The 22,291-nt window shown below is 37.6% G+C and overlaps 3 protein-coding genes across 8 annotated transcripts in view; 1 reads left to right on the forward strand and 2 right to left on the reverse strand.

The window, feature by feature from the left end:
* arhgef10lb (Rho guanine nucleotide exchange factor (GEF) 10-like b) overlaps nt 1-10,535 on the reverse strand; it is a 49,171-nt gene extending 38,636 nt beyond the window's left edge. Inside the window, exons 1-7 of one of the 4 annotated variants that reach the window (XM_051879046.1) lie at nt 10,379-10,535; nt 7,161-7,226; nt 2,471-2,797; nt 2,299-2,326; nt 1,891-1,964; nt 1,410-1,478; nt 848-910 (exon numbers count right to left, since the gene is read on the reverse strand). In XM_051879046.1, coding sequence (XP_051735006.1) covers nt 848-910; nt 1,410-1,478; nt 1,891-1,964; nt 2,299-2,326; nt 2,471-2,797; nt 7,161-7,197 — 598 coding nt within the window. In that variant the 5' untranslated portion in view covers nt 7,198-7,226; nt 10,379-10,535. Of the gene's footprint in view, nt 1-847; nt 911-1,409; nt 1,479-1,890; nt 1,965-2,298; nt 2,327-2,470; nt 2,798-5,391; nt 5,618-7,160; nt 7,227-8,775; nt 9,098-10,378 lie in introns of those variants that run through there. The other 3 variants (XM_051879045.1, XM_051879044.1, XM_051879043.1) reach the window with 3 other exon arrangements.
* A 74-nt stretch (nt 10,536-10,609) lies between these two features.
* rcc2 (regulator of chromosome condensation 2) lies at nt 10,610-20,439 on the forward strand. 3 transcript variants are annotated; one of them, XM_051879054.1, is made up of 13 exons: nt 10,610-10,795; nt 11,811-12,025; nt 12,677-12,770; nt 13,515-13,658; nt 15,174-15,305; nt 15,426-15,514; nt 15,617-15,731; nt 15,832-15,998; nt 16,072-16,252; nt 16,335-16,440; nt 16,538-16,610; nt 18,876-18,953; nt 19,056-20,439. In XM_051879054.1, exons 2-13 carry the CDS (start codon nt 11,822-11,824, stop codon nt 19,158-19,160), a joined length of 1,488 nt encoding a protein of 495 aa, XP_051735014.1. In that variant the 5' UTR covers nt 10,610-10,795; nt 11,811-11,821; the 3' UTR covers nt 19,161-20,439. The 3 variants fall into 3 exon arrangements, with proteins under 3 accessions (XP_051735014.1, XP_051735016.1, XP_051735015.1); XM_051879056.1 differs by having other exon boundaries at nt 10,617-10,814; XM_051879055.1 differs by lacking the exon at nt 10,610-10,795 and adding an exon at nt 10,968-11,183.
* A 226-nt stretch (nt 20,440-20,665) lies between these two features.
* On the reverse strand, nt 20,666-21,705 carry LOC127504464 (60S ribosomal protein L22-like). The gene is made up of 4 exons (XM_051879059.1): nt 21,612-21,705; nt 21,203-21,310; nt 20,968-21,092; nt 20,666-20,863 (listed from the first exon to the last, which is right to left on the reverse strand). Exons 1-4 carry the CDS (start codon nt 21,621-21,623, stop codon nt 20,719-20,721), a joined length of 390 nt encoding a protein of 129 aa, XP_051735019.1. The 5' UTR covers nt 21,624-21,705; the 3' UTR covers nt 20,666-20,718.
* Between the last annotated feature and the right edge of the window lie 586 nt (nt 21,706-22,291).

Raw genomic sequence — 22,291 nt, forward strand, 5'->3', positions numbered from 1 at the left:
ATGCTCTTTAAACTGTTTAGGTCTCTGAATATCTGAAGGATATATCGAGACTACTGTCTGGGATGTCAGAGGGAGATCATTTAAAATTCAGAGAACACATTAATTAGGAGTAGGAGTATAATATAAATATCTTTCTTGGGAATAGTCCAGGTTAAACACAAGTTAAGCAGCTGTGGAACACTGTTGTTTACCACAGAAAATCATTTCCCGTCTCTCACTTTGTAAAAATGTGTGAAAAATGATGGAAATCTATGGGGAAATGGTTGGATTTCTGGTGTCGCACTTGCATAAGTACATTTCTCTCAACGTGCGGCTCGAAATGATTATCTGCTGTAATTGACATCATGTCACAGATGCTATTGATATAGCTTTTCTTACTGAAACTGGGATATTTTTTATGTAGCTTTGTAGATGACATTGATTGTCAGTGTGATGTTGCACGTATGTAAAAGTTTATATACCGAGGAAAAGACACAAAGATCTAAAAGGGAGTAGAAATGACAGCAGCAGGGAGTGGATATGGAAACCCGATTCATTATTAACAAGAGCCTGTACTTACAGCATCAATACAGTGCACTACAACAAAGCAGGTTTATCTATAGCCTAAAACTTCAGTACTACGATGCCAAAATACTCCAACAATCTGAAATAAAATACTTTACAGGGTTGACAATCATTCCTGAAGCTTGGTAAACAAATACAGCAAAGGGTTGACAGATCTAACTACGCTCTATGTAAGGGATAATGTACAGTGAGCTGGTCATTAATGCAAAATAGACTGTATGATTACAGTCAAATACAAAGATGGCACAGCTATTCCAACTGTCCTGGGGAGTGGGGATTGTACCTTTATGCAGTCGCAGAGTGAGCTCTGAAACCACACTGAACCATTCCCGAGAGTGAACTGGGGCTGCACACACATAGCAGAGACTGTTTAACAGCCAAGGGACACAGATTTGAAGTCACTTCTACTATGACCATTGAATTTGACGTTACCAAGACCTCAAGTGATGCCAAGTAATTTTGTTATGTTACAGAGTATTTGGAACATGCATAATTATTTTCCAGTGCAGATTTAACAATTTAGGAAAATTAATCATATTGACAAGGGCATGTTATATTCATTGTTTGATTTTGTTTGCCTTATCACTTGTTGTGTTTGTTGTGTTATTTGATTGGATTGCAACATAATTCTCAAGCAAAATCTCCAAAGAATCTGATATATTAGGCTGAACCATGTGTGGACATTTGGCATGGGTGTGTTTTCTTTCCCGTGAGATTCCTGTGGGTCTGGATTGGATTAGTCATTGCTATTTTTCAGATCTCTGGTTTCTATGCTGATTTGTGGATTTTGCATTAGCGTGGATTTACAAGACGGCATGGCACAGCCCCTTCTCAGAGCCACCAACCTATCTGAACATGTTTGTGGGGAGACTTCTGTATAGGTGTGTGGAGGCCCTCTGGCCCAAAATCTGAACCTGGAGATACATTTTCAAACAGATTTGTCAGATTTAAGCACTGAAATGCCTTCCCAGTTGGCATTTCAGTATTTACTGAATCAATGTCATGGATCAAGGTGAATCACTGTTGAATCACACGTTGATCACACGTTGATATTACAATGTTGTATTAAGTAGTTCTTTTCTCATTTCTTCATAAAATTAAAAAAAGTATTTTGTTATCTTTTTACAACATCTAGCATTAAAAGTTGTTTCATCGTTACCTTTGAAACAACAACTGACATTATTTCAACCACATTTCAACATTGAAGGTCAGTCACTAGCCGACTGGGTATTTGGACTAGTTTTGGGACGTCCAGCTAGACTGCTTTAAATAGTTTAATTCCTAAAACATTCATAACCACAAAAATATGCAGAAATAGTGCAATACCTTCATAAATGTTATTTCTTTTCCAAATGCTCGCTTGTTCATCGGTTACTCGAGGCTCGGCTGAGACGGAACTCCTAAAACAAAACAGTAATGCAGAAGAATTAAAATACTGTCCCATCATGTTTATTCTTATCAGTCAGTTAAGTGTCAGTAGTCACATTATCACTAGATGTCATTATAGTTGTTGAATAACTAATACAGTATGAAAAGTGATCACATAAGAGGTAAATAATCAACCCTAGGACTACACAGCTAAGACAGAATGTGTAATGAAGTCATTTACGGGAAAAACACTTCAAAGAGTAGGCATATAAAGATTTATAGTGTCTCTATGAAAGTATAACGAAGTATAACACATAAGGCATAAATCTGTCATAAAATCTGATGTGTGTTAACAAACATTCTTACCCATCAGGAGACTGTCTGGCTACCATGTCTGCAGGGAGAACAGAAAGTATGTTTCACTTTTAATTTACCAAAGTTACAAAAGTTAGATTTATCTAATGTCTGATTTCACATAAAGAACAATATACACATAAATACAGTCATATTATGTGATTAACACATATTGCAGACTAACCTGGGTATGTTATGTGAGGATTTGTGGGTATATTTTGGTCCTGCAGACCAGCAGGGGTCTCTCCATTTACTGTTGGCTGATTATGGTGTGTAACACGCTTCATAGCTTGACAATAAAGTGCATTTGCGGCAGCGCTACCTTTAGTACTCTCTGAATGTTCAGCTTCCACATGAGGAGTTTCTGACTCTTTATTCTGAACAGAGTTTTCCGCTGTATTCTGCTCGTCTTCGCTGTCATCAAACTCAAACTTCTCACCAGTTTCCTCATCTTCATCATCCCCCTCTTCCTCCTCCTGGGGCTTCTGATTCACACCAGGGACCATGGACTCTGAAATAATACATAAAACTCAATTTAACTGACAAATATAAGATTATAAACACATTTCCTGAAAAAAATGTGAATTGTGCAATGTGAAAAAAAAAAAGTGAACAGGGCTGTGGGTGGTTGCCAGGGCATTGCTATGCAGTTGCTATGGTGTTCTGAGTGTTTTTTTAGCATTGAAATACAGTTGTTCTGAATGGCTGAGGTAGTGTTATGAGTGGTTTTCTGAGCATTCCTACAGTTACTAAAGTGGTTGTTCATTGGGTGTTCTGAGTGGCTGTTTAAGCATTGTTATGGCATTACTAAGATTTCTGAGTGGTTGCTTGAGTGTTGTGATGGTGTTCTGAGTGTTGCTATGGTGTTCTGAGTGGCTGTTTGAGTCTTGCTATGGTCTTCCGAGTGGTTGTTTGAGTGTTGCTATGGTGTTCTGAGTGTCGCTATGGTGTTCTGAGTGGCTGTTTGAGTGTTGCTATGGTGTTCTGAGTGGTTGTTTGAGTGTTGCTATGGTGTTCTGAGTGGCTGTTTGAGTGTTGCTATGGTGTGCTGAGTGGCTGTTTGAGTGTTGCTATGGTGTTCTGAATGGTTGTTTGAGTGTTGCTATGGTGTTCTGAGTGGCTGTTTGAGTGTTGCTATGGTCTTCCGAGTGGTTGTTTGAGTGTTGCTATGGTGTTCTGAGTGTCGCTATGGTGTTCTGAGTGGCTGTTTGAGTGTTGCTATGGTGTTCCGAGTGTTGCTATGGTGTTCCGAGTGTTGCTATGGTGTTCCAAGTGTTGCTATGGTGTTCTGAGCGTTGCTATGGTGTTCTGAGTGGTTGTTTGAGTGTTGCTATGGTCTTCCGAGTGGCTGTTTGAGTGTTGCTATGGTATTCTGAGTGTCGCTATGGTGTTCTGAGTGGCTGTTTGAGTGTTGCTATGGTCTTCCGAGTGGTTGTTTGAGTGTTGCTATGGTGTTCTGAGTGTCGCTATGGTGTTCTGAGTGGCTGTTTGAGTGTTGCTATGGTGTTCCGAGTGTTGCTATGGTGTTCCGAGTGTTGCTATGGTGTTCCAAGTGTTGCTATGGTGTTCTGAGCGTTGCTATGGTGTTCTGAGTGGTTGTTTGAGTGTTGCTATGGTCTTCCGAGTGGCTGTTCGAGTGTTGCTATGGTGTTCTGAGTGTTGCTATGGTGTTCTGAGTGGCTGTTCGAGTGTTGCTATGGTGGTCTGAGTGGCTGTGTGTGTTGCTATGGTGTTCCGAGTAGTTGTTTGAGTGTTGCTATGGTCTTCCGAAGTGGCTGTTTGAGTGTTGCTATGGTGCTCTGAGTGTTGCTATGGTCTTCCGAGTGGTTGTTGGAGTGTTGCTATGGTCTTCCAAGTGGCTGTTCGAGTGTTGCTATGGTGTTCTGAGTGGTTGTTTGAGTGTTGCTATGGTGTTCCTAGTGGTTGTTCGAGTGTTGCTATGGTGGTCTGAGTGGCTGTTTGAGTGTTGTGATGGTGTTCTTAGTGGCTGTTTGAGCTTTGTGATGATGTCCTAAATGGCCCACCTCCAAGCCTTGTTGTACATTTTCACAAACATGGATTCAGCAATATGTGTGGATTTTAAGAATAGAGAACAACCCTCTATATCTATTTTATTTCATGAGATTGTGTTTATCAGTGTAAACACTAAGCCACACTATAAGCTCTAGGACCTGCCTGCTATGGACTGATTGCAATGTAACACTCTGACTTAGAATGCACAATGCAATTTCACATAAAAAAAAAAACATAAAGAAAACAAACAAAACATTGCGTCTTTATAATTCAGTGCACACTCTGTATCTAAGCAGCTACATTTGTAATCCATTATGATGCAGATCGAGGCTCAAAAATATGTTTTGACCATAACACTGGAGACAAAACCCTTGTGAGTCATCAGATTTCTTCAGAAAAACACCCAAAACTCACAAACTTAAAGCCAAAACTCCCTCCTTCTGGTAACACATACCACAAACACTGAACAGATGGACAAAATAATACAGACGAAAACAATCTGTTACAAGTACCAAAGGTGTGAGTGTGATGTGAGCTGAATCCAGTAGAGTAGAGTAGCGGCAGCATATATTTTTTGTTGTAAACCACAAAGTCAAGCTAACCGACGAAAACATTACATCACTTTTTGGCATTTTCTGACCAGTTGCTGGAACATTACGTTTAGCAAAGGAGCCAAAGTGCAGGAAGAGAGATTACATACTCTGCACTGGACTGAGTAAAACAGATCATGTGATGAGCAGGATTACACATGTGACCATATGGTCTCTATAGAGAATACTCAACTGAAAGTACTTGTTACCAGTAAATGTTTTCACTTGCTCCCACTTTGAAAGTGGGTTATGCAAAACAGCAGTGTATATCAACCAATTACAAGAAGAAATTTCTATGCTCACATTTCTGTTTAAAATTTCTCTGCTTTAAGTGCCCTCCAATTTTTTCCTGGTGCACATTTACCTTATAAAATAACACGAATCAGTTACTCAAGTCAATATAAGCTCACATGACTTGAAAATGGCTCTAAAGGTCAGTAATCATGCAGTGCTCAGGTGCACTATTCCCTACAACAATCACTAAACCAACAAAATTGTTTACCGTGCCTCTTGTCCTCATCCCCCTCACTCCAGCAGAAGTATGAGAACCTCTTAGACCCAGCCAGGTGGATTTTGGGTGACACTAGAAATTTAAGCGACTGTCTCATGCATGCGGTCTCCATGGCTGCAGGATGGATGTGTGTCAAGAGCAGGTGGCATATGGTGGAAGAATTGCTCTACTGCAGCATATGGTCAGTTACCTTGAGCACTGCAGTTTCCCAAGCTCTCTGGAGATTAAGAGGGTAATTACGTATTTCCTAAACTAGGTAACTGAGTTTTAGAGTTTTACACACTGTACTATTCTGTAATATACCAGAGCAGGTGACATACTGTACAGAGGTCATTAACAGCTCTTAAACTGTCATTATGGTTTCTCTTTGTTTGAAAAGTGCGCACCCAAATGTGTCATGCACACATAGCCTTTGTTTGGGCCTTGTTTGTACCAGAGAGTGCAGTGAACAGTGTGATGTCACATGACGCACCTCCTCAAACATCTTGGCAGGACTACCAAATCATGACTAAGCACCACTGGGCTTGGAAGATTTGAATTTGAATCAGGGTATGTGGGTTAATGACATATAAGAGTGTCCAAGATAAATCTTCTAAAAATCTAGTTTAAAAAACATGTGTTCTTAAATTAATTTTAAGTTTTTCGCACCACATGACATTTTACAACCTGGACGAGCCTTGCCTTGTCATAAAAAGGTCATTTTATCTGATATTTTAAGAAACTTTACAATAATTATTATTCTCAAAGTCATAAGGGTAAAGCTACTGCAGCAGTAAAATTAAAACTATTAAAAAGTGATTTTTCGGTAAAATAAAATAAAATAAAATAAATGAAAAACCTACACTTAAACCTAAACAAAAATTAGAACTGTTGCTTTTGCAACTAACTGAAATAAATATGAAATAAAATAAAGTTGAAGTACTAAAATGACTAAAATTGAGATAAAAATTAATTAAAGCTATATAGAAATATAAAAATAAAATCACATAGGGCCTAGCAAAATTACTAAAAACTAAAACAAAATATTAAAGCATTAATTCACTTTCAAATGAAAATTACCCCAAGCTTTACTCACCCTCAAGCCATCCTAGGTGTATATGACTTTCTTCTTTCTGATGAACACAATCGGAGAAATATTAATAAATATCCTGACGCATCCGATCTTTATAATGGCAGTGAGCAATACCAATGAGTATGAGCTGAAGAACGTCCATCATAAACATACTTCACACGGCTCCAGGGGGTTAATAAAGTCCTGCGATGTGTTTGTGTAAAAAAAATATATCCATATCTAAAGAGTTATGAAGTAAAATATCTAGCTTCCACCAAACAGCCTTCCGTATTCAACTTACGAAGAAAGTGTAAACTGGCATTGCGTCGGTTAAGCTTTTTCCGTAAGCTGAATAGGGAAGGTGTAGGACATAGCGTAAGCTTTTTGAACTGCAAAAGTTTTACACTTTCTCCGTAAGTCGAATACAATAAATAGAATAATATGAAGTTTATTAATATATCTCCGATTGTGTTCATCAGAAAGAAGAATATACACCTAGGATGTCTTGAGGGTGAGTAAAGCTTGGGGTAATTTTCATTTGAAAGTGAACTAATCCTTTAAAGCTCATTTAAAATATTAATAAATGTTATTTTAGTATATAAATAATGCTAAAATATCTTGATCTGCATGGGTTTTTTGGAATAAATTAAATACATTTTAATTAAACTAACACCAAGAAATCAATAAGCAGCATGATCCACGTACTAACCTTTTTTAGGAGGGTTAAGAGGCTGTGGAGATGCCATGAAGTTAATATGTAGTCATGTCTGCACTCCTGTAAAAGAGAAATGTGTTAACACATTTACTCTAAAATTCTCAATTCAAAGTCCCTAAAAACACACAGGATATTTTGTATGACCTCCAGATTTCAGTGAAATATGACTTTTGCTGTAATTAAAGTTTTTCCTATGTTGTTTAGGGAAATTACAGGTTACTAAAGGAGACAGGGTGAAAATGTTAAATTCCTTAACGGTGTGTGGCAGATCTAGGCTTGCCTTACCAGCTGAATCCTTGCACAACATCTCCTCCCACATTGACTGGGAAAGACTCTCAGCATGTGTCAGAACAACACAACTCAACCAAGAGGAATGACCAGAGGGTGATACAAAGAAATATGTCGAAGAAACTTCAGGACAGGTTTAGTTGCGTCAGTAACATTATTAATAATAAAATGAGACGGCGATTTAATAACCACTTTATATCTCTTTCATCCCGGTAGTAATGCCAAGGCCATGAGTCTGATTCCCAGGAAATTAACATTGACTTTGAATACACTGCAATTTGCTTTAGATAAAAGTGACTGCTAAACTTCACAAAGTACTTGTAAAGAGTTTCTGTCCTTCTTGTTTGCTGATAGATAACTACAGCTGGAGGTCAGTGTGCATGAATTATTCACTAGAAAGAAGGGCAGGGGTAAGACCAGGCTGAAGCCAGTGAATATAGACAAAGGAAAATAGCATCTTCCCATTTCAAGAGAGCACAGCAAGGTTGAATGGTTGAGAGTAAAGCACACATAGTAAGAACTGCAAGCCCAATGAATGGCCCAGAAACTCCTTTCAAATAAATAACACAGGAATCACCCTGGACACAGGCACAATGAGAGAGGCATCTAGACCGCCACACATATTAACTCTCTATGCCTGCTCTTTTCACAGACTGTTCTCCCTATTTTACACTGATATCCTTCTCCACTTCCTGAAGTTGCTATGTAAATTAACAGTTAATCAATGCAGTAGACAGACAGCAGATCTGATAATGTAAAGGAAGACAGGCTTTTCTGATAAAACACTGCAGCCTTGAGGTTAAAAATGTCTGATCCCACGTGAGTCAGCTGACAAACCACTGGTAGGTAAGGCTGAAGGACAGACCATGAATCTGCTCTCAGATTAGCTTTAGCACTGGACTGAAATGTCAGATTAACTTTTAAATATCACAAATATACCATAGTAAAAGTCATCCACTATTACCATCAGGTGAAATGTAGCTTCTTTGATTGTTTTTGTATCATTAGAGGCCAGCATTATATTAATAATATTAATATTGCTATATTAATATCAAATAATTATCACAGAATCTCCATATCACAAAAGAAAACAAAACCATTTTCAACGTGTTCTTTATAATTAAATCAATAATGTCAGTAAATTAATCAGATGGCATAAAGTGGTCAGATTATTATGCACAATCATTTTTTCTTCTAACAGTCTGGATGTTTTTTTTATTTTAATCTACAGTCTCACTCCCCCCTAGTGAGGCTATGTTGCATTGTTATATTTTCATATGTAAAACAACATTTTTTGCTCTTATTCCAAAGAAAGACTTACTCACAAGCCTGGCTTTATGTCCCTTAAATGTCACCTCTCTGATATTGTCCTTATTGATCACAAGCTATCAATACAGATCCATTGTCATGTCTGCTCCCATCTTTGCGCAGTGCAGCCATCTGTGAATCTACAATTGATGACACCACTGTATCCTCATCAGAAAGCACAGCAATTGTTAAGAGCTGATTTCAATTGTTTTCTTTTAGTGGAGGAACAAGTTCTGGCACTCCCAATGCATTAACTGACGCAGCTTCTCCTACGAATATGAAAACTCTTCTCCCTCTTTCTTTTCCCTCGGTCCCTCCCTTTTTCCTTTCTTTGCACTCACTCCTTCCCCCTGCTGTACATCAGGAGAGAGCAGTATGCAAATACTCAAAGAAACAACCAGCCAATAGCAGATTATCAGGCCTGAAATCCCACCAATCACAGAAGAGCAACTTTTTCTTTTAATAGTTCCATGCTGGGGGTAGAGACAGACAGAAGGAGAGGCATTAATATGCTCATCTTGAGTTGCTTATCGTGCTGCCAATGAACGACAGATAGATAGATGGACATAAACATGGAAACGCAGCACTGCGGCAACTGTGTGACAGACTGACAGGGAAGAGGAAAATTTGTTGCATAAAGTCATTATTTTTGTTTTGTTTTTGCGCACAAAAAGTATTCTTGTCACTCCATAACATTAACTTTGAATCACTGTAGTCACGTTGACTAATTTGACGATGTTTTAACTACTTTTCTGGACCTTGAATGTGGTAATTTCGTTGCTTTCAATGGAGGATAAAAAGATTTCATCAAAATATCTTAATTTGTGTTCTGAAGATGAACGAAGGTCTTCTGGGTGTGGAACGACATGATGACAGAAATTTCATTTTTGGTGAACTAACCCTTTAAGATCTTGATTTAAATGCCCCTTGGTATGATCACCTCTCGAGTTCAGATCCACCATACTGTATTTCCCAACATGCAACATTTCAAAAGAGTAACAATAATAGGCTATATTTTGGTAAAATTAAAATCAACAGTTAGCTTTTAGTACACCTACTATATACAAGCTTTGTATCTATGATGGAATTTAATTTCCTTTTAGCAGTGGAGATATTTAACCTCATATCATGATGGGAATCCACATTTGTGACCCTGGACCACAAAACCAGTCGTAAACTGCACAGGTATATTTGTAGCAATAGCCAACAATACATTGTATTGTATTTATTTTTGTAAGTAATGTGCGTTGCTAAGGACTTCATTTGGACAACTTTAAAGGCGATTTTCTCAATATTTAGATTTTTTTGCACCCTCACATTCCAGATGTTCAAATAGTTGTACCTCGGCCAAATATTGTCCTATCCTAACAAACCATACATTAATGGATAGCATATTTATAAGCTTTCAGATTATGTATAAATCTCAATTTCAAAAATTTACCCTTATGACTGGTTTTGTGGTCCAGGGTCACATTTAAATAAAGGATGATTTTAGACTGCATTAAAACTTTTTATATTAAATATGACATTCTATTAAAACTGCACAACCAAATTTTTTTAATGTCATATGAGATACGTTTATGTGGGCCACAATCAATAATCAGACGCACACTTACCATGCACACTCCGTCTACAGAAATCCCTTTTCTTCCCTTTTTCATTTAAACGGACACCGCTTATGTGAGCATAAAAGAGGTTGTAGTCGGAAGTAAGGATAGATACATATTTTCAGGCCATAAAAACAACAATTCGATTCAAATTTGTCGGCATTCAAGTCCTCCATGGAGAAGGTTGTTTACTATACGTATATCATCCAACTCAGCAGAGGGCGCTATATAGTCTCGTCAGCGGACTCAAATTTGTAGTTCGGTTAGTGCTGCATCCCGTCCTCGTGTTTTTGTTTTGTGGACTACACGCTCACTGCCATGAAAGTTACATGAGTGTTTAAATTTTATATCTGAACCTAAATTAACGTAGTGAAAATAGAAGGAAAAGACATCTTGAGCTCAACGCTTTCATTCCAGTCAACACAGGTAAACTTACATTTTTAAAGTAAGTGAAACTTTTCTGTGTACTTCTACACGAATGACTTTTAAAAATATGTTAAATGTACAAATCTTTGAGATTTTATATTGGAAATTCAGCGATATCTCCCGATAGATGTGTGAGATATAAAGCCCTGAGTGTGCGCTGCACCCACGTGGTTTGATCGCGAGGCTGCGAGTCTTTTGTTCCGAATCAATCAAAAAAACGAGGAAGACGGACAGACATAAGTAGAGCATCCGAATCAGGAAATCTACTTATATAATAATCGCACCTTCCAGCACAACAGACCAAGCCGTCGCCACTTAACTTAACACGTCTATATTCCGTTAACTTAGATATTTGTATTTAAAGTAGAGGGGGGAAAGTTTTACTCAGGTGAGTTATGATATTCTCGATGTTTATGATTGCGGCTTCGGATGCAAATGCAGTATAGCATGCTAACTTGGCTACGTCTGCATCATATACATCTGTAAACGTTATGTTTTTCAAATGCACTTTCCATGGGGTATAAGTTGACGATTTGGACTTTTTTACGGGACGGGGGCAGATATAACACGTGGGTAAGGGAATAGTTTAGTTACTAGTCTGGTTGAAACAGAGCGGTGCTAGTTGGCTAACCGGCGGCTGCGTTTTAAAACATAACAAAGAAACAAATGGAGACTGAGTGAGACAGACGCGTTGCTGCTGATTCTTTTGTTACAGCGCTGCTAGTGTGTTAGCATAGCACAGGACCTCTGCTTTTAAAACGCTTTATATTTATATTATCATATATACGAAGAAAAAATGCATTGACATTACTAATACGCGGAGCATGTGTGTGTTTTCTTAAGGATTCTTTCGCTGTGAGATAATTGGGAATTTGGATCAGCAAGAGATTTGTATCATATTGATTGTTTCTTTAGTCGGATGTTTTTGGCTCGTTTGATTCTCATTTCTGTCCTTTTATAGTCTAGTCAGAACAGTAAACTGCTTTCTTAATACTTTTGTTTGTTTTTATTGTAGGATTTTGTACTATGCCACGCAAGAAGCAGACAGATGTGTCTGGGAACGGTGGACTGAAGAGGAAAAGAGGTGGTGGAAAGAAAAAGGACAGGGAGTTTAGCAGTGATGATGAGTTTGATGACTTTGAACAAGAAAACACAAAGAAACCTGGGAAACCAGCGGCTAAAGCGGGTCTGCAGCCAGTCACTGTGGCTGATGATGTGAAGGAGAAGATTGTAAGGACATATATTTGCATACTTATTGCTTCCATCTATCTACTGTATACACATATACTGTATACACACACACACACACACACATACATATATATATATATATATATATATATATATATATATATATATATATATATATATATGTATGTATGTATGTATGTGTATATATATATATATATATATATATATATATGTGTATGTGTGTGCGCGCACATACACACTAGCATATGATAAAGTACAGGGGTTTTTGATGCCAAGGACACTCAAATATGACAATCTTGTGATGGAACCCCTGAAAAAAGCAGCTGTGTATTTAATAAGTATGTAGGCTTATTTCAGTCAAGTTTAATAATGCACTTTTATGTTGTGATTTTTCTAAAAACAATGCATTATTAGAATATTATATGGAAAATGTTTACTTTGCGTTGCGATAAAGGTATCTTTTTTCCTTTTAATTTTAGCTGTATAAACCTTTAAAATAATAATTAAAACAATAAGCTAACACATTGACTTTAATAGCTTTGAGAATTTAAATTTGTATTTTTTTTTTTAACCCGTTCCCCCAAGCACCCCCTTGGGGGTCTTCAGAGCTCAGTTTGAAAACTGTATTAATGGGTTGTTGATGGATTTCTTGCTTTTTCTGTTGTGCAGAAACTTGAGGTTCCCAAAGTTAAAGGTCAGCTGCTAGTTTTTGGAGCCACCAACTGGGACCTGATTGGCAGAAAAGAAGTGCCAAAACAGCAAGGTATGATCACGCATGAGCCAGGGATATCTGGTTTACAGTATAATTGCACGAAAGTTTCGCCCATGTGAGTCATCTGTGCTAATCTGTTAATGGGACATTGTGACACCAGAATTTAAGTAATCGTTTTCTATTTTAATATTTTTAGAAATGTAATTTATTCCTGTGATGGCAAATCTCAATTTTCAGCATCATTCCTCCAGTCTTCAGTGTCACATGATCCTTCAGAAATCATTCTGATATGCTGATTTTCTGCACAAGAAACATTCCTTATTATCAATCATGAAAACAGTTGTGCTGCTGAATATTTTTGTGGAAGCGTGATACATTTTTAATTTCAGGATTCTTCAATAGAAAATTCAAAAGAACAGCATTTATTTTAAATGTTATTTTTTTACTCACTTTTGATCAATTTAATGCACCCTTGCTGAATATATGTATTGATTTCTTTCAAGACATTTATTCAACTATACCTGTTGGCTGAAAATACTGTGGAGAATTTACACTTCTGTGTGAGATAAACAATATTTAGGTTGCAGCACTGATAAGTCATATTTTGAACTTCAGAACAGGGAAATTTAAGATACACCACCATCATCTCACACAGAAACCCTGAGACAAATCAGCCAGGTGCAGAAATTGACTTCACACTTAAAATAAGAAAGAGGAAGTGTGTGAGTTGCAGTCATTTATAGTTTTCAGCTTTGTTGGAGAGTATTCATGTATGTCTGTGTGTGCTTTTTCTAGCTGCTTATAGGAACCTTGGGCAGAATCTGTGGGGTCCCCACCGCTATGGATGTCTCAATGATGTCCAGGTTAGCTGTGTGGTGTCTGGTCCCTGTGCTGCCCACAGTCTCATCATCACCACAGAGGGCAAACTCTGGAGCTGGGGTAAGTGTCCACACAACAGTAGTGTTTCATTCAGGATTCTTACTTGTCACATCATGAGGAGATACATATAGAATTGGTAACCCATTGACACCAAAGACACAACTTAACCTTAGTGAGTTTAACCCTTTGACATGGAAGATCACACCGATGTGATTAGAATGTTCAGTGCATCACGTGATCAACTTTCATATATCACAAATATGCAGTGTTTTCAACCACATAATGTTTATTTTAGGTTTCAGACATTTAAGTAAATAAGTACTAACAAAATACACTTAGTTTGTAAAATACACACTGTCTATGGAAGCAGCAATAACAATCCTTAGCATTATAATTAGACATGTTTTATTCATATCAGAGACACATTGTGCAAGTAACTTTAAAATTTACTCTTCTTCCAATTTACCAGCTCACTTATTTTAATGTATTTCAGGAGAAGTGGATGAATTCACTCAGATCTGATTCAACAGATCTGATTCTCTGTACTGCGGTGCAATTAAACATGGCGGCGCCCATTGTGCGTATTAATTTAAACTTGCGCATGAAAAGGTTAAAAAGAACTGAAATCTTTTTTCTTTTTTTTTGGTCTTAATTTACTTTAATCAGTTATGATGTTTGTTTTTTTTTACATTTTATGTATATACACATTACCGTTTTGTTTTTTAAAAGGGCTCTTATGCTCACCAAGGCTGCATTTATTTTATCAAATACAATAAAACTAGGGCATTCAAAATTAACACTTTAATTTTGCGTTTTTTTTTTTTTTTTTTTTTTTTTACACTTACGCGTTTACCGTAATTAACGCAGCATCCATTTTTTTTCCTGTCATCCTTTGGCTGTGCTACAGTATATGATCACGCTATTATTCATAACACCTGAAACGTGTACAGAATGCCGCTTTATACAGTGTCACATTGAGTTGTCTTTGCGCTTGAATGGTCACATAAAAACACACAAAATTGTCAGTTCCTGTTTTGTCAAGTATCCTCATAAGCACAGTCTTAAGAGTTAAAGTGAAGAGTTAACTGAACAGAGAGTTGTAAGAAAATAGGTTGTGTCAGATCCGCGTCAGGTCTTAAAGTGACAGCAGCCTATAAACCTGCTGCTGTCTGTGTCATTAATGTTAATCAAAGAACAAAAGACAGAGAAAATCACTCACTGCTCGTCTGACGCGACATTATAATCAGCGATACTGTCTAGGCTGGATGCGGCAAATTCCCGACAGTAAACTGATGCCCTATTCTATTTCTGATGTACTTCAAGGGCTCACGCTGCTTCTGACACAAAGAACAAATTGATTTTCAATGGTCGCTTTGTCGCATCCAGTGTAGACAGTCTCAAGCTGTTGTGGCGCGGTGTAGACATGGTGTAATAAAGATCCAGCAATCTTTATAAAAGGGGAAAGAAAGAAAAAAAAAAAAAAGTACATGCAAACTAAAAAAAAAAAAAAATTTAATTCATACATCAAAAGATGCAGAATTCCAGTTCCTAATTTCTGCTTCTGGTCCCCCTCAGGTCGTAATGATAAAGGGCAGCTGGGTCATGGAGACACTAAACGATTGGAGGCTCCAAAACTAGTTGAGGGCCTGGGGGAGGAAGTGATTGTAGCAGCTGCTTGTGGTAGAAACCACACCATGGCTTTAACAGGTAGGTAAACACTTTGCTACATGCAAAGTCTTTGTCATACAATTGCAGTAATTATAATTCGTTGCATTGTTATAATGAAAATGTAACTCCATTGTGGTGTGCTTATGCTTTGTCTCACAGAAAATGGTACTGTCTACACCTTTGGAGAAAACAAACTGGGTCAGCTAGGTCAGGGCAATCAGACAGATGCTGTGCTCAGCCCTGCTACAGTAAGACTCTCCCTTGGTTTAATTTACTTAATGGGGCTTCACTGGAACATGTTCATTGTGTTTTGAATGCTCTACAAAACGTCCGCATTGATTTGTCTACAGATCCAGTACAACGGGCAGCCAATAGTCAAAGTAGCCTGTGGTGCAGAGTTCAGTATGATTGTGGACTGCAAGGGGAACCTTTATTCTTTTGGTTGCCCTGAATACGGCCAACTTGGTATGTAACACTAGTCTGATGGTGCTTGCTTAACTGAAAAACAGTTAACAAATGCATCTGTTTGATTATTGAACTACTCTTTGTGTTCTGTATCTAAAAGGGCATAACTCAGATGGAAAGTTCATCGCTCGTGCCCAGCGCATTGAGTTTGACTGCGAGCTGATCCCTAGACGGGTGGCCATTTTCATTGAGAAGACCAAGGATGGCCAAGTGCTTCCTGTGCCCAATGTCGTGGCTCGGGATGTAGCATGTGGTGCCAATCACACGGTGAGTAGCAAGATTGTGGTGCAAGTCAGACATGGATGAATTAAGACTGAATTATATTGTTGCTTTCACGCAGCTGGTGTTGGATTCCCAAAAGCGTGTTTTCTCATGGGGATTTGGGGGATATGGCCGACTAGGCCATGCCGAACAGAAAGACGAAATGGTCCCGCGATTAGTCAAGCTCTTTGACTTCCCAGGCCGTGGAGCAACTCAAATATACTGTGGCTACCAGTGTTCCTTTGCTGTGAATGAAACGGGTAAGCATGTAATTCCTCCCTAGGAAAAAGACACAATTGAACACCCATCATGTATTTGGGGTTAATGCTTCTCTTTCTTCAGGTGGTCTGTTTTTCTGGGGAGTGACAAATACGTCCCGTGAGTCCACCATGTACCCCAAAGCTGTGCAGGATCTTTGCGGATGGAAGATTCGCAGTCTTGCCTGTGGGTAGGTAAAGGCACAGTGGACTCTGAAAATGTGTTTATAAAACATTTAGAAATGTTTGTAGAATGTTGATTAAATGTTGTCTGTAACTCCTCCTCAGGAAGAGCAGTATTATCATTGCAGCTGATGATAGCACCATTAGCTGGGGACCATCGCCCACATTTGGAGAGCTGGTATGTTTGTCTTCTGTTTAAGGCTTTGACGTGTTTAAAAAAAAAAAAAAACTACACAAGTTTGGGGTCAGTTGGGTCCTTGAAATCCTTAAGTTTGTGAATCTGGAAAAAAAAAATTCAAGGCCCTGGAAAGTTTTTGAAAATAAACATGCATAGATACAGGTCAGTGAACGTGCTTGAATTTTTTTTGGTGCAAAAAGTTTTCTGGAAAAAATTCCATATTATTCCCTCTGGTCCACTAATGTGTTATTTCGCCAACACTTCGTGGCCTATGCATACTAACTTGCTTGATTTACGTTAGTTACGCGCATTTACGCGTTACGTTAAGTGTTTCTCGCATGAGGTACTTTGTTGTACGTTGCCACGACGTTCCCGCGTGCATGAAACTACTACGATGGTACCTCAGTGTTTCACAGATGTAAACAATTGAGGCAAGAAAAACTTAAATGCATATTCATATATCTTAAAACTTCTGGTTACATAAGCCTAAGCTCTTTTCAATAGAATCCATGCAAAAGTTAATATCAGATCATTTTAGAAAACAGGATAGGATGTACCGAATATTCTTAAGCTTTATGCAAAACAGAATTACCACAGATAGAATATCAGGTCTCTGTCATATGGCCAAAAATGAATGCAAAAAATGCTTTCTTGCATATTTGTGTTTGACACATGAAAAATGTAACAATGTATCTTACAAGGTAACATGATGTAACCTTGCGCTCACTTGAAATGTGTCCCCTCATTAAAGGGTTAGTTCACCCAAAAATGAAAATTCTGTCATTAATTACTGCCGTTCCACACCCGTAAGACCTTCGTTGATCTTCGGAACACAAATTAAGATATTTTTGTTTAAATCCGATGGCTCTGTGAGGCCTACATAGGGAGCAGTGACATTTTCTCTCTCACTTAAATCAGTTCATATGAGTACAGTGGTTCAATATTAATATTATAAAGCGACAAGAATATTTTTGGTGCGCGGTTTTGACAGTATGGCGGTTTGACACGAGATCCGAATCATGATTCGACACGCTGATTCATAACGCTCCGAATCTTCCTGAAGCAGTGTTTTGAAATCGGCCATCAATAAATAAGTCGTTATTTTGGGTTTTTTGGCGCACCAAAAATATTCTCGTCGCTTTATAATATTAATATTGAACCACTGTACTCATATGAACTGATTTAAGTATGTTTTTAGTACCTTTATGGATCTTGAGAGAGGAAATGTCATTGCTCCCTGTGTAGGCCTCACTGAGCCATCGGATTTAAACAAAAATATCTCAATTTGCATTCCGAAGATTAATGAAGGTCTTACGGGTGTAAAACGGCATGAGGGTGAGTAATTAATGACAGAATTTTCATTTTTGGGTGAAATAACCCTTTAAGTCCTTGAATTTGAGGGTATTGGACCTGGAAAGTCCTTGAAAGGTCCTTGAATTTGAAGTTAACCAAGGTGTGGGAACCCTGTATATACAGTATTTTAAATTAATACTTTATTCAGAAAGGATGCATTAAATTAATCAAAAGTCATTTTTGATGTTGTTCATTTGTTTCCACAAAATGTTAAGCAGCACAACTCTTTTCAACATTGATAATAATAAATGTATTTTGAGCATCAAATCAGCATATTAGAATGATGTCTGAAGGATTATGTGACACTGAAAACTGAAGAAATGGTTGCTAAAAATTCATACAGGAATAAATTGTACTTTTAAAATGTTAAAACAGACAAGTTATTTTAAATTTTTATAATATTTCACAAAATATTACTATTTTACTGTATGTTTGATCAAATAAATGAAAAAAAAAAAAAAAATCTTTCCTCCATTGCACCAATACTATCGTCTCCCTTTAATTTGGCATGTTTGAAAGCTGTGTACAGAAGAGCTTCTGTGCTCCTATTGGTCAATGTCACAGATACGAAGGAACTTATCGTAGAACACCAAAAATAAATGAAAAATGAAACTTCCTAGTTTTTCTGTTATGTCGTGAAGTATCGCAGATGCAGCGTCTGTTGTTGTCCACTATGACGTGCCATACGAGATAAAACGTTTGATGCTTGCATCCTGATGGCCATTGTCACTTACGAATTTCCACGACAGCTTATGTCAAACGGATTGTGCCATAATCGGGTTAAAAATGTGTAGTATGAACCGGGCGTAAGAGACTTCTTTCAAAAGGCTTAAGAAATCTTACCAACCCCAAACTTTTGAACGGTAGTATATATGTCAGCAAGTTTTTCATATTTAAATGTTGTGTTTTTAGGGCTATGGTGACAACAAACCCAAGTCCTCCACCACTGCTCAAGAGGTCAAAACTCTGGATGGAGTGTATTCAGAACAGGTGAATTCTGCTGTCAAAGACATGACTCCTATCCTCCCAGAATTCTGTTCTCTGTGATATAAAGGTATGGCTATGCAACTGAAAAAGCAACTGTCATTTCAGGTGGTGATGGGCTATTCACACTCTCTGGTTATTGCCCGACAAGACACAGAGCAGGAGAAGGAAAAGCTCAAGAAGCTACCCGAATACAACCCGCGAACACTCTGATTGGACACAATTGTCATTTTCTCCAGGGGCTTTTTTTTTAATGAAAGGCCTCTGCTCACTAGGTCACCTGGGTAATCAGTTTGGTGGGAATGGGATTGTTTATTTTTCTTTGATTTTTGGACCTCAAATTACATTTTTTGAAAGGCAAGCCACATGTCGGATTAAAGTATTTAAGAATTTGCATTAACTGATCTGTGTAGGCTCAGGCGTTTCAGAATGGTAATTGTGGCGTCTCACGCCGGTTTTAATTTCACAATAAAACCAGCAACTGCTCAGAGCACTCGGATTCCACTGGATCCATCCCCTTTACTTATACATTCCTAATGGAAGTTTATCACAGATTGTTTTGTTGTTTATTTTTCCATAACAGTGGCTGTGAAATCTATGTCTGCTCTCTTCCAAAAACTGGTGCTAAATCATTCTAATGCAGACTATCAATGGACTAATGGTTAACTAAAAGACGAGCTCACTCCATTCTTGTGCCTTTTTAAGTGAGATGATTCAGGCTGAGGATCAGTTAGTCCTATGACAACTCAAGTGTTATGGGGCATTTCACCTTTTAAACATCACTTTCATTACTTCCAGATCCATGTTTTCATCACCATACATAAGAACATAATTTTTCTCAAATCAAGACCATGTAGCTGATCGGTAAGAGAATTTTTTTTTTTTTTTCTCTTCTTCTTTCCTTCTATTTTTAAGACACAATCCTGTTAATCTGATCAGGGAAGTATTTTCAACTCCTGCAATGCAAATGAGACATCAGCTGTGAGATTTTTATTAAATTCATTCTTTTCTAGAAATTTAAAGTGTTAAGTGTTCATGCCCTTGCTAGTGATGTAAACTACAGAAATGCTGTTCTCGTGTTGATGTTAGCATGTTTTGGAAATAATGAACTCGATGTTGAGAAGAGTAGATTGTCCCATCATCAGGGACCACAATGTCTTTACGGAGCATTTTTTTCATGCAATATGTTAAATACTGTGCCATTTTTTTTTTTTTTTTTTTTTTGGTGTGTGTTCACCTGGGCTTAAACTGATCACATTGCTATCTTTCATATACTGTATGCAAGTCCATACAAGAGTCCATCCAGTTTGTGGGCGAGCAACAAGCTTGTTTTTTATGTTCTATGAAAACAGTTTTAAATTGTGTACTTGCAAGAAATGTTCATTTGTTTAAGCCGTATATGTCCAGGAACTGGAATTCCAACTCATATTTTGATTTCTAAAATGTTATTTTTTTTTTCTTAATATTAAATAAAGGTTCATGTAAGTTGGTATATGTTGTTAGTATTTTTTTCCCCATGGATCTCATCTTTTATGTAATGTTTTGTTTTTTCTCAAGTTAGCAGAACAGTGTGCTATTTTAAAATTGGCATGAAATGAAAATTCACCTTATATTACCTTAATGCATTTTATAAATCTTCTGAACAATTCATCTGTGCATGTCCCCCCCATGTCCATCTAGCATCAAAACACCAATGATAAAGAAGTGTATCTGATGGATAATGTAGTTGTATATGAATTTATTTAAATGTACAAAAAAAAAAAACAAGAATTTAATCCTCATCCTCCTCTTCTTCCTCATCTTGGTTGATCTGGAAGTAGCGAAGTTCATAGCTTTCTTTAGTGTTAGCTACAACACGCAACCAGTCTCTGAGATTGTTCTTCTTTAAGTATTTCTTTGTGAGATACTTCAGGTACCTGCAAAAAGATAAGAACAGTGGAAAATATATAATTTAAGTTGCAGCTAAAAATAAAATAATTGGCAAAACAAATAAAGTCTAGATGTATCAAAACAGGCACACCTTTTGGAGAAGGGCACCTCAGAAGAAACTGTGATTTTGCTCTTGCTTCTTTCAATGGTGATAACTCCACCTCCCAGGTTTCCTGCTTTACCGTTGACTTTGATGCGCTCCTGTAGGAACTGCTCCTGTAACCACATATGCAAACAAGAGACAAAATCAAACAGCTGGTAATCTGACATTTCCAGAGTAATAATGACAGTATACACACACAAAAAAGAGCTTCATAAGGACTCACAAAGTTGGCAGCATCCATAATACCATCTTCAACGGGATGCGTGCAGTCCAGCGTGAACTTCAGGACCTGCTTCTTCTTCTTTCCACCTTTAGAGCTCTGCTGCTTCCTCTGCAATTAAATACCCAAAATGTGTACCTTCAATCTTGTATGACAGGCATGTCATTATCATCAGAATAACAAAACTATTAGTAGAAGTGTTGCAGAATTGCGCGAAAGAATGAATTAAGTTCTCTGTGAAAGTGATTTTACGGGGTTCATTTCATAATATAGCAATTGTCTTACGTATTGGGTTATTACTTAAGTTATGACAGCGATAGAGTCTAATATACAATTTCGAATGATTTGTGTACATGAAAATGAATGGGAACGTCTGTTATTTTATCCACTAGGTCGGTATGATCGAACTTACAACAGGCGCCATAGTGAGAAATTTCGTCGAAAGGAAGAATCACGACTGCGCAAGCGTGACGTCGCAGTGTTCGATTTGTCTGCTGTTTGACTTAAAGGGACAGTTCATCCAAAAATAAAAATCTGTCATATGACCTGTCGCAATAGAGTACCTCAGGGATGACCTGTTTTTGTAGGCAAAACCCGGAAGCGAGTTAGCATTTTAGGACTTCCGGTTCCATCGCCCTTAAGTCTATGGGTTTTTTTTTTAATGGGTTTTTGCTAAATCGCCTGAAATAAGGTCTGTGGTTAACAACGCCTCTAAATATTTTAACATTTTGATCTATGACATAAAACACACCAGTTATAACCTGCTTGTGATTTTTTTAAACCTTTATTGTGTCTTAAAAATGGCGGTTGCTAACAAATTGCTAAAAGGGACTACTTCCTTTGGCGGGTACTTTAGACGTCATCATGACAAACAGGACATTTGGACAGCATTCCTCATGAAAAAGTGGATAAGTATTCGTACACAGCGCAGATCATAATCAGCGAGCATGTTTTTAAATAAAGTTGTTTTTTAAATAAAGTTTGAGGAAGCTTGGTGGTGGTGACGTTGATCCGCGACCATGGTGTGCTGTAGTCCGTTTATAGCCTACTGTTAGCTTTTTATATCTGACGGCTTTATTTAGGCTTCAAAAT

Source organism: Ctenopharyngodon idella, chromosome 22 (genome assembly GCF_019924925.1).
Source record: "Ctenopharyngodon idella isolate HZGC_01 chromosome 22, HZGC01, whole genome shotgun sequence".
NCBI classification, from domain to species: Eukaryota; Metazoa; Chordata; class Actinopteri; order Cypriniformes; family Xenocyprididae; genus Ctenopharyngodon; species Ctenopharyngodon idella.

Excerpts from the sequence above, each read along its gene's own strand:
- rcc2 (XM_051879054.1), top strand. The coding sequence starts at position 11,822 with ATGCCACGCAAGAAGCAGACAGATGTGTCTGGGAACGGTGGACTGAAG. Across the intron at positions 12,026-12,676 it reads ATGATGTGAAGGAGAAGATT|AAACTTGAGGTTCCCAAAGT; the intron begins GTAAGGACATAT and ends TCTGTTGTGCAG. Across the intron at positions 15,732-15,831 it reads CCCTGAATACGGCCAACTTG|GGCATAACTCAGATGGAAAG; the intron begins GTATGTAACACT and ends TGTATCTAAAAG.
- LOC127504464 (XM_051879059.1), bottom strand. Across the intron at positions 21,093-21,202 it reads TTATGGATGCTGCCAACTTT|GAGCAGTTCCTACAGGAGCG; the intron begins GTGAGTCCTTAT and ends ATGTGGTTACAG. Across the intron at positions 20,864-20,967 it reads GAGGTGCCCTTCTCCAAAAG|GTACCTGAAGTATCTCACAA; the intron begins GTGTGCCTGTTT and ends ATCTTTTTGCAG.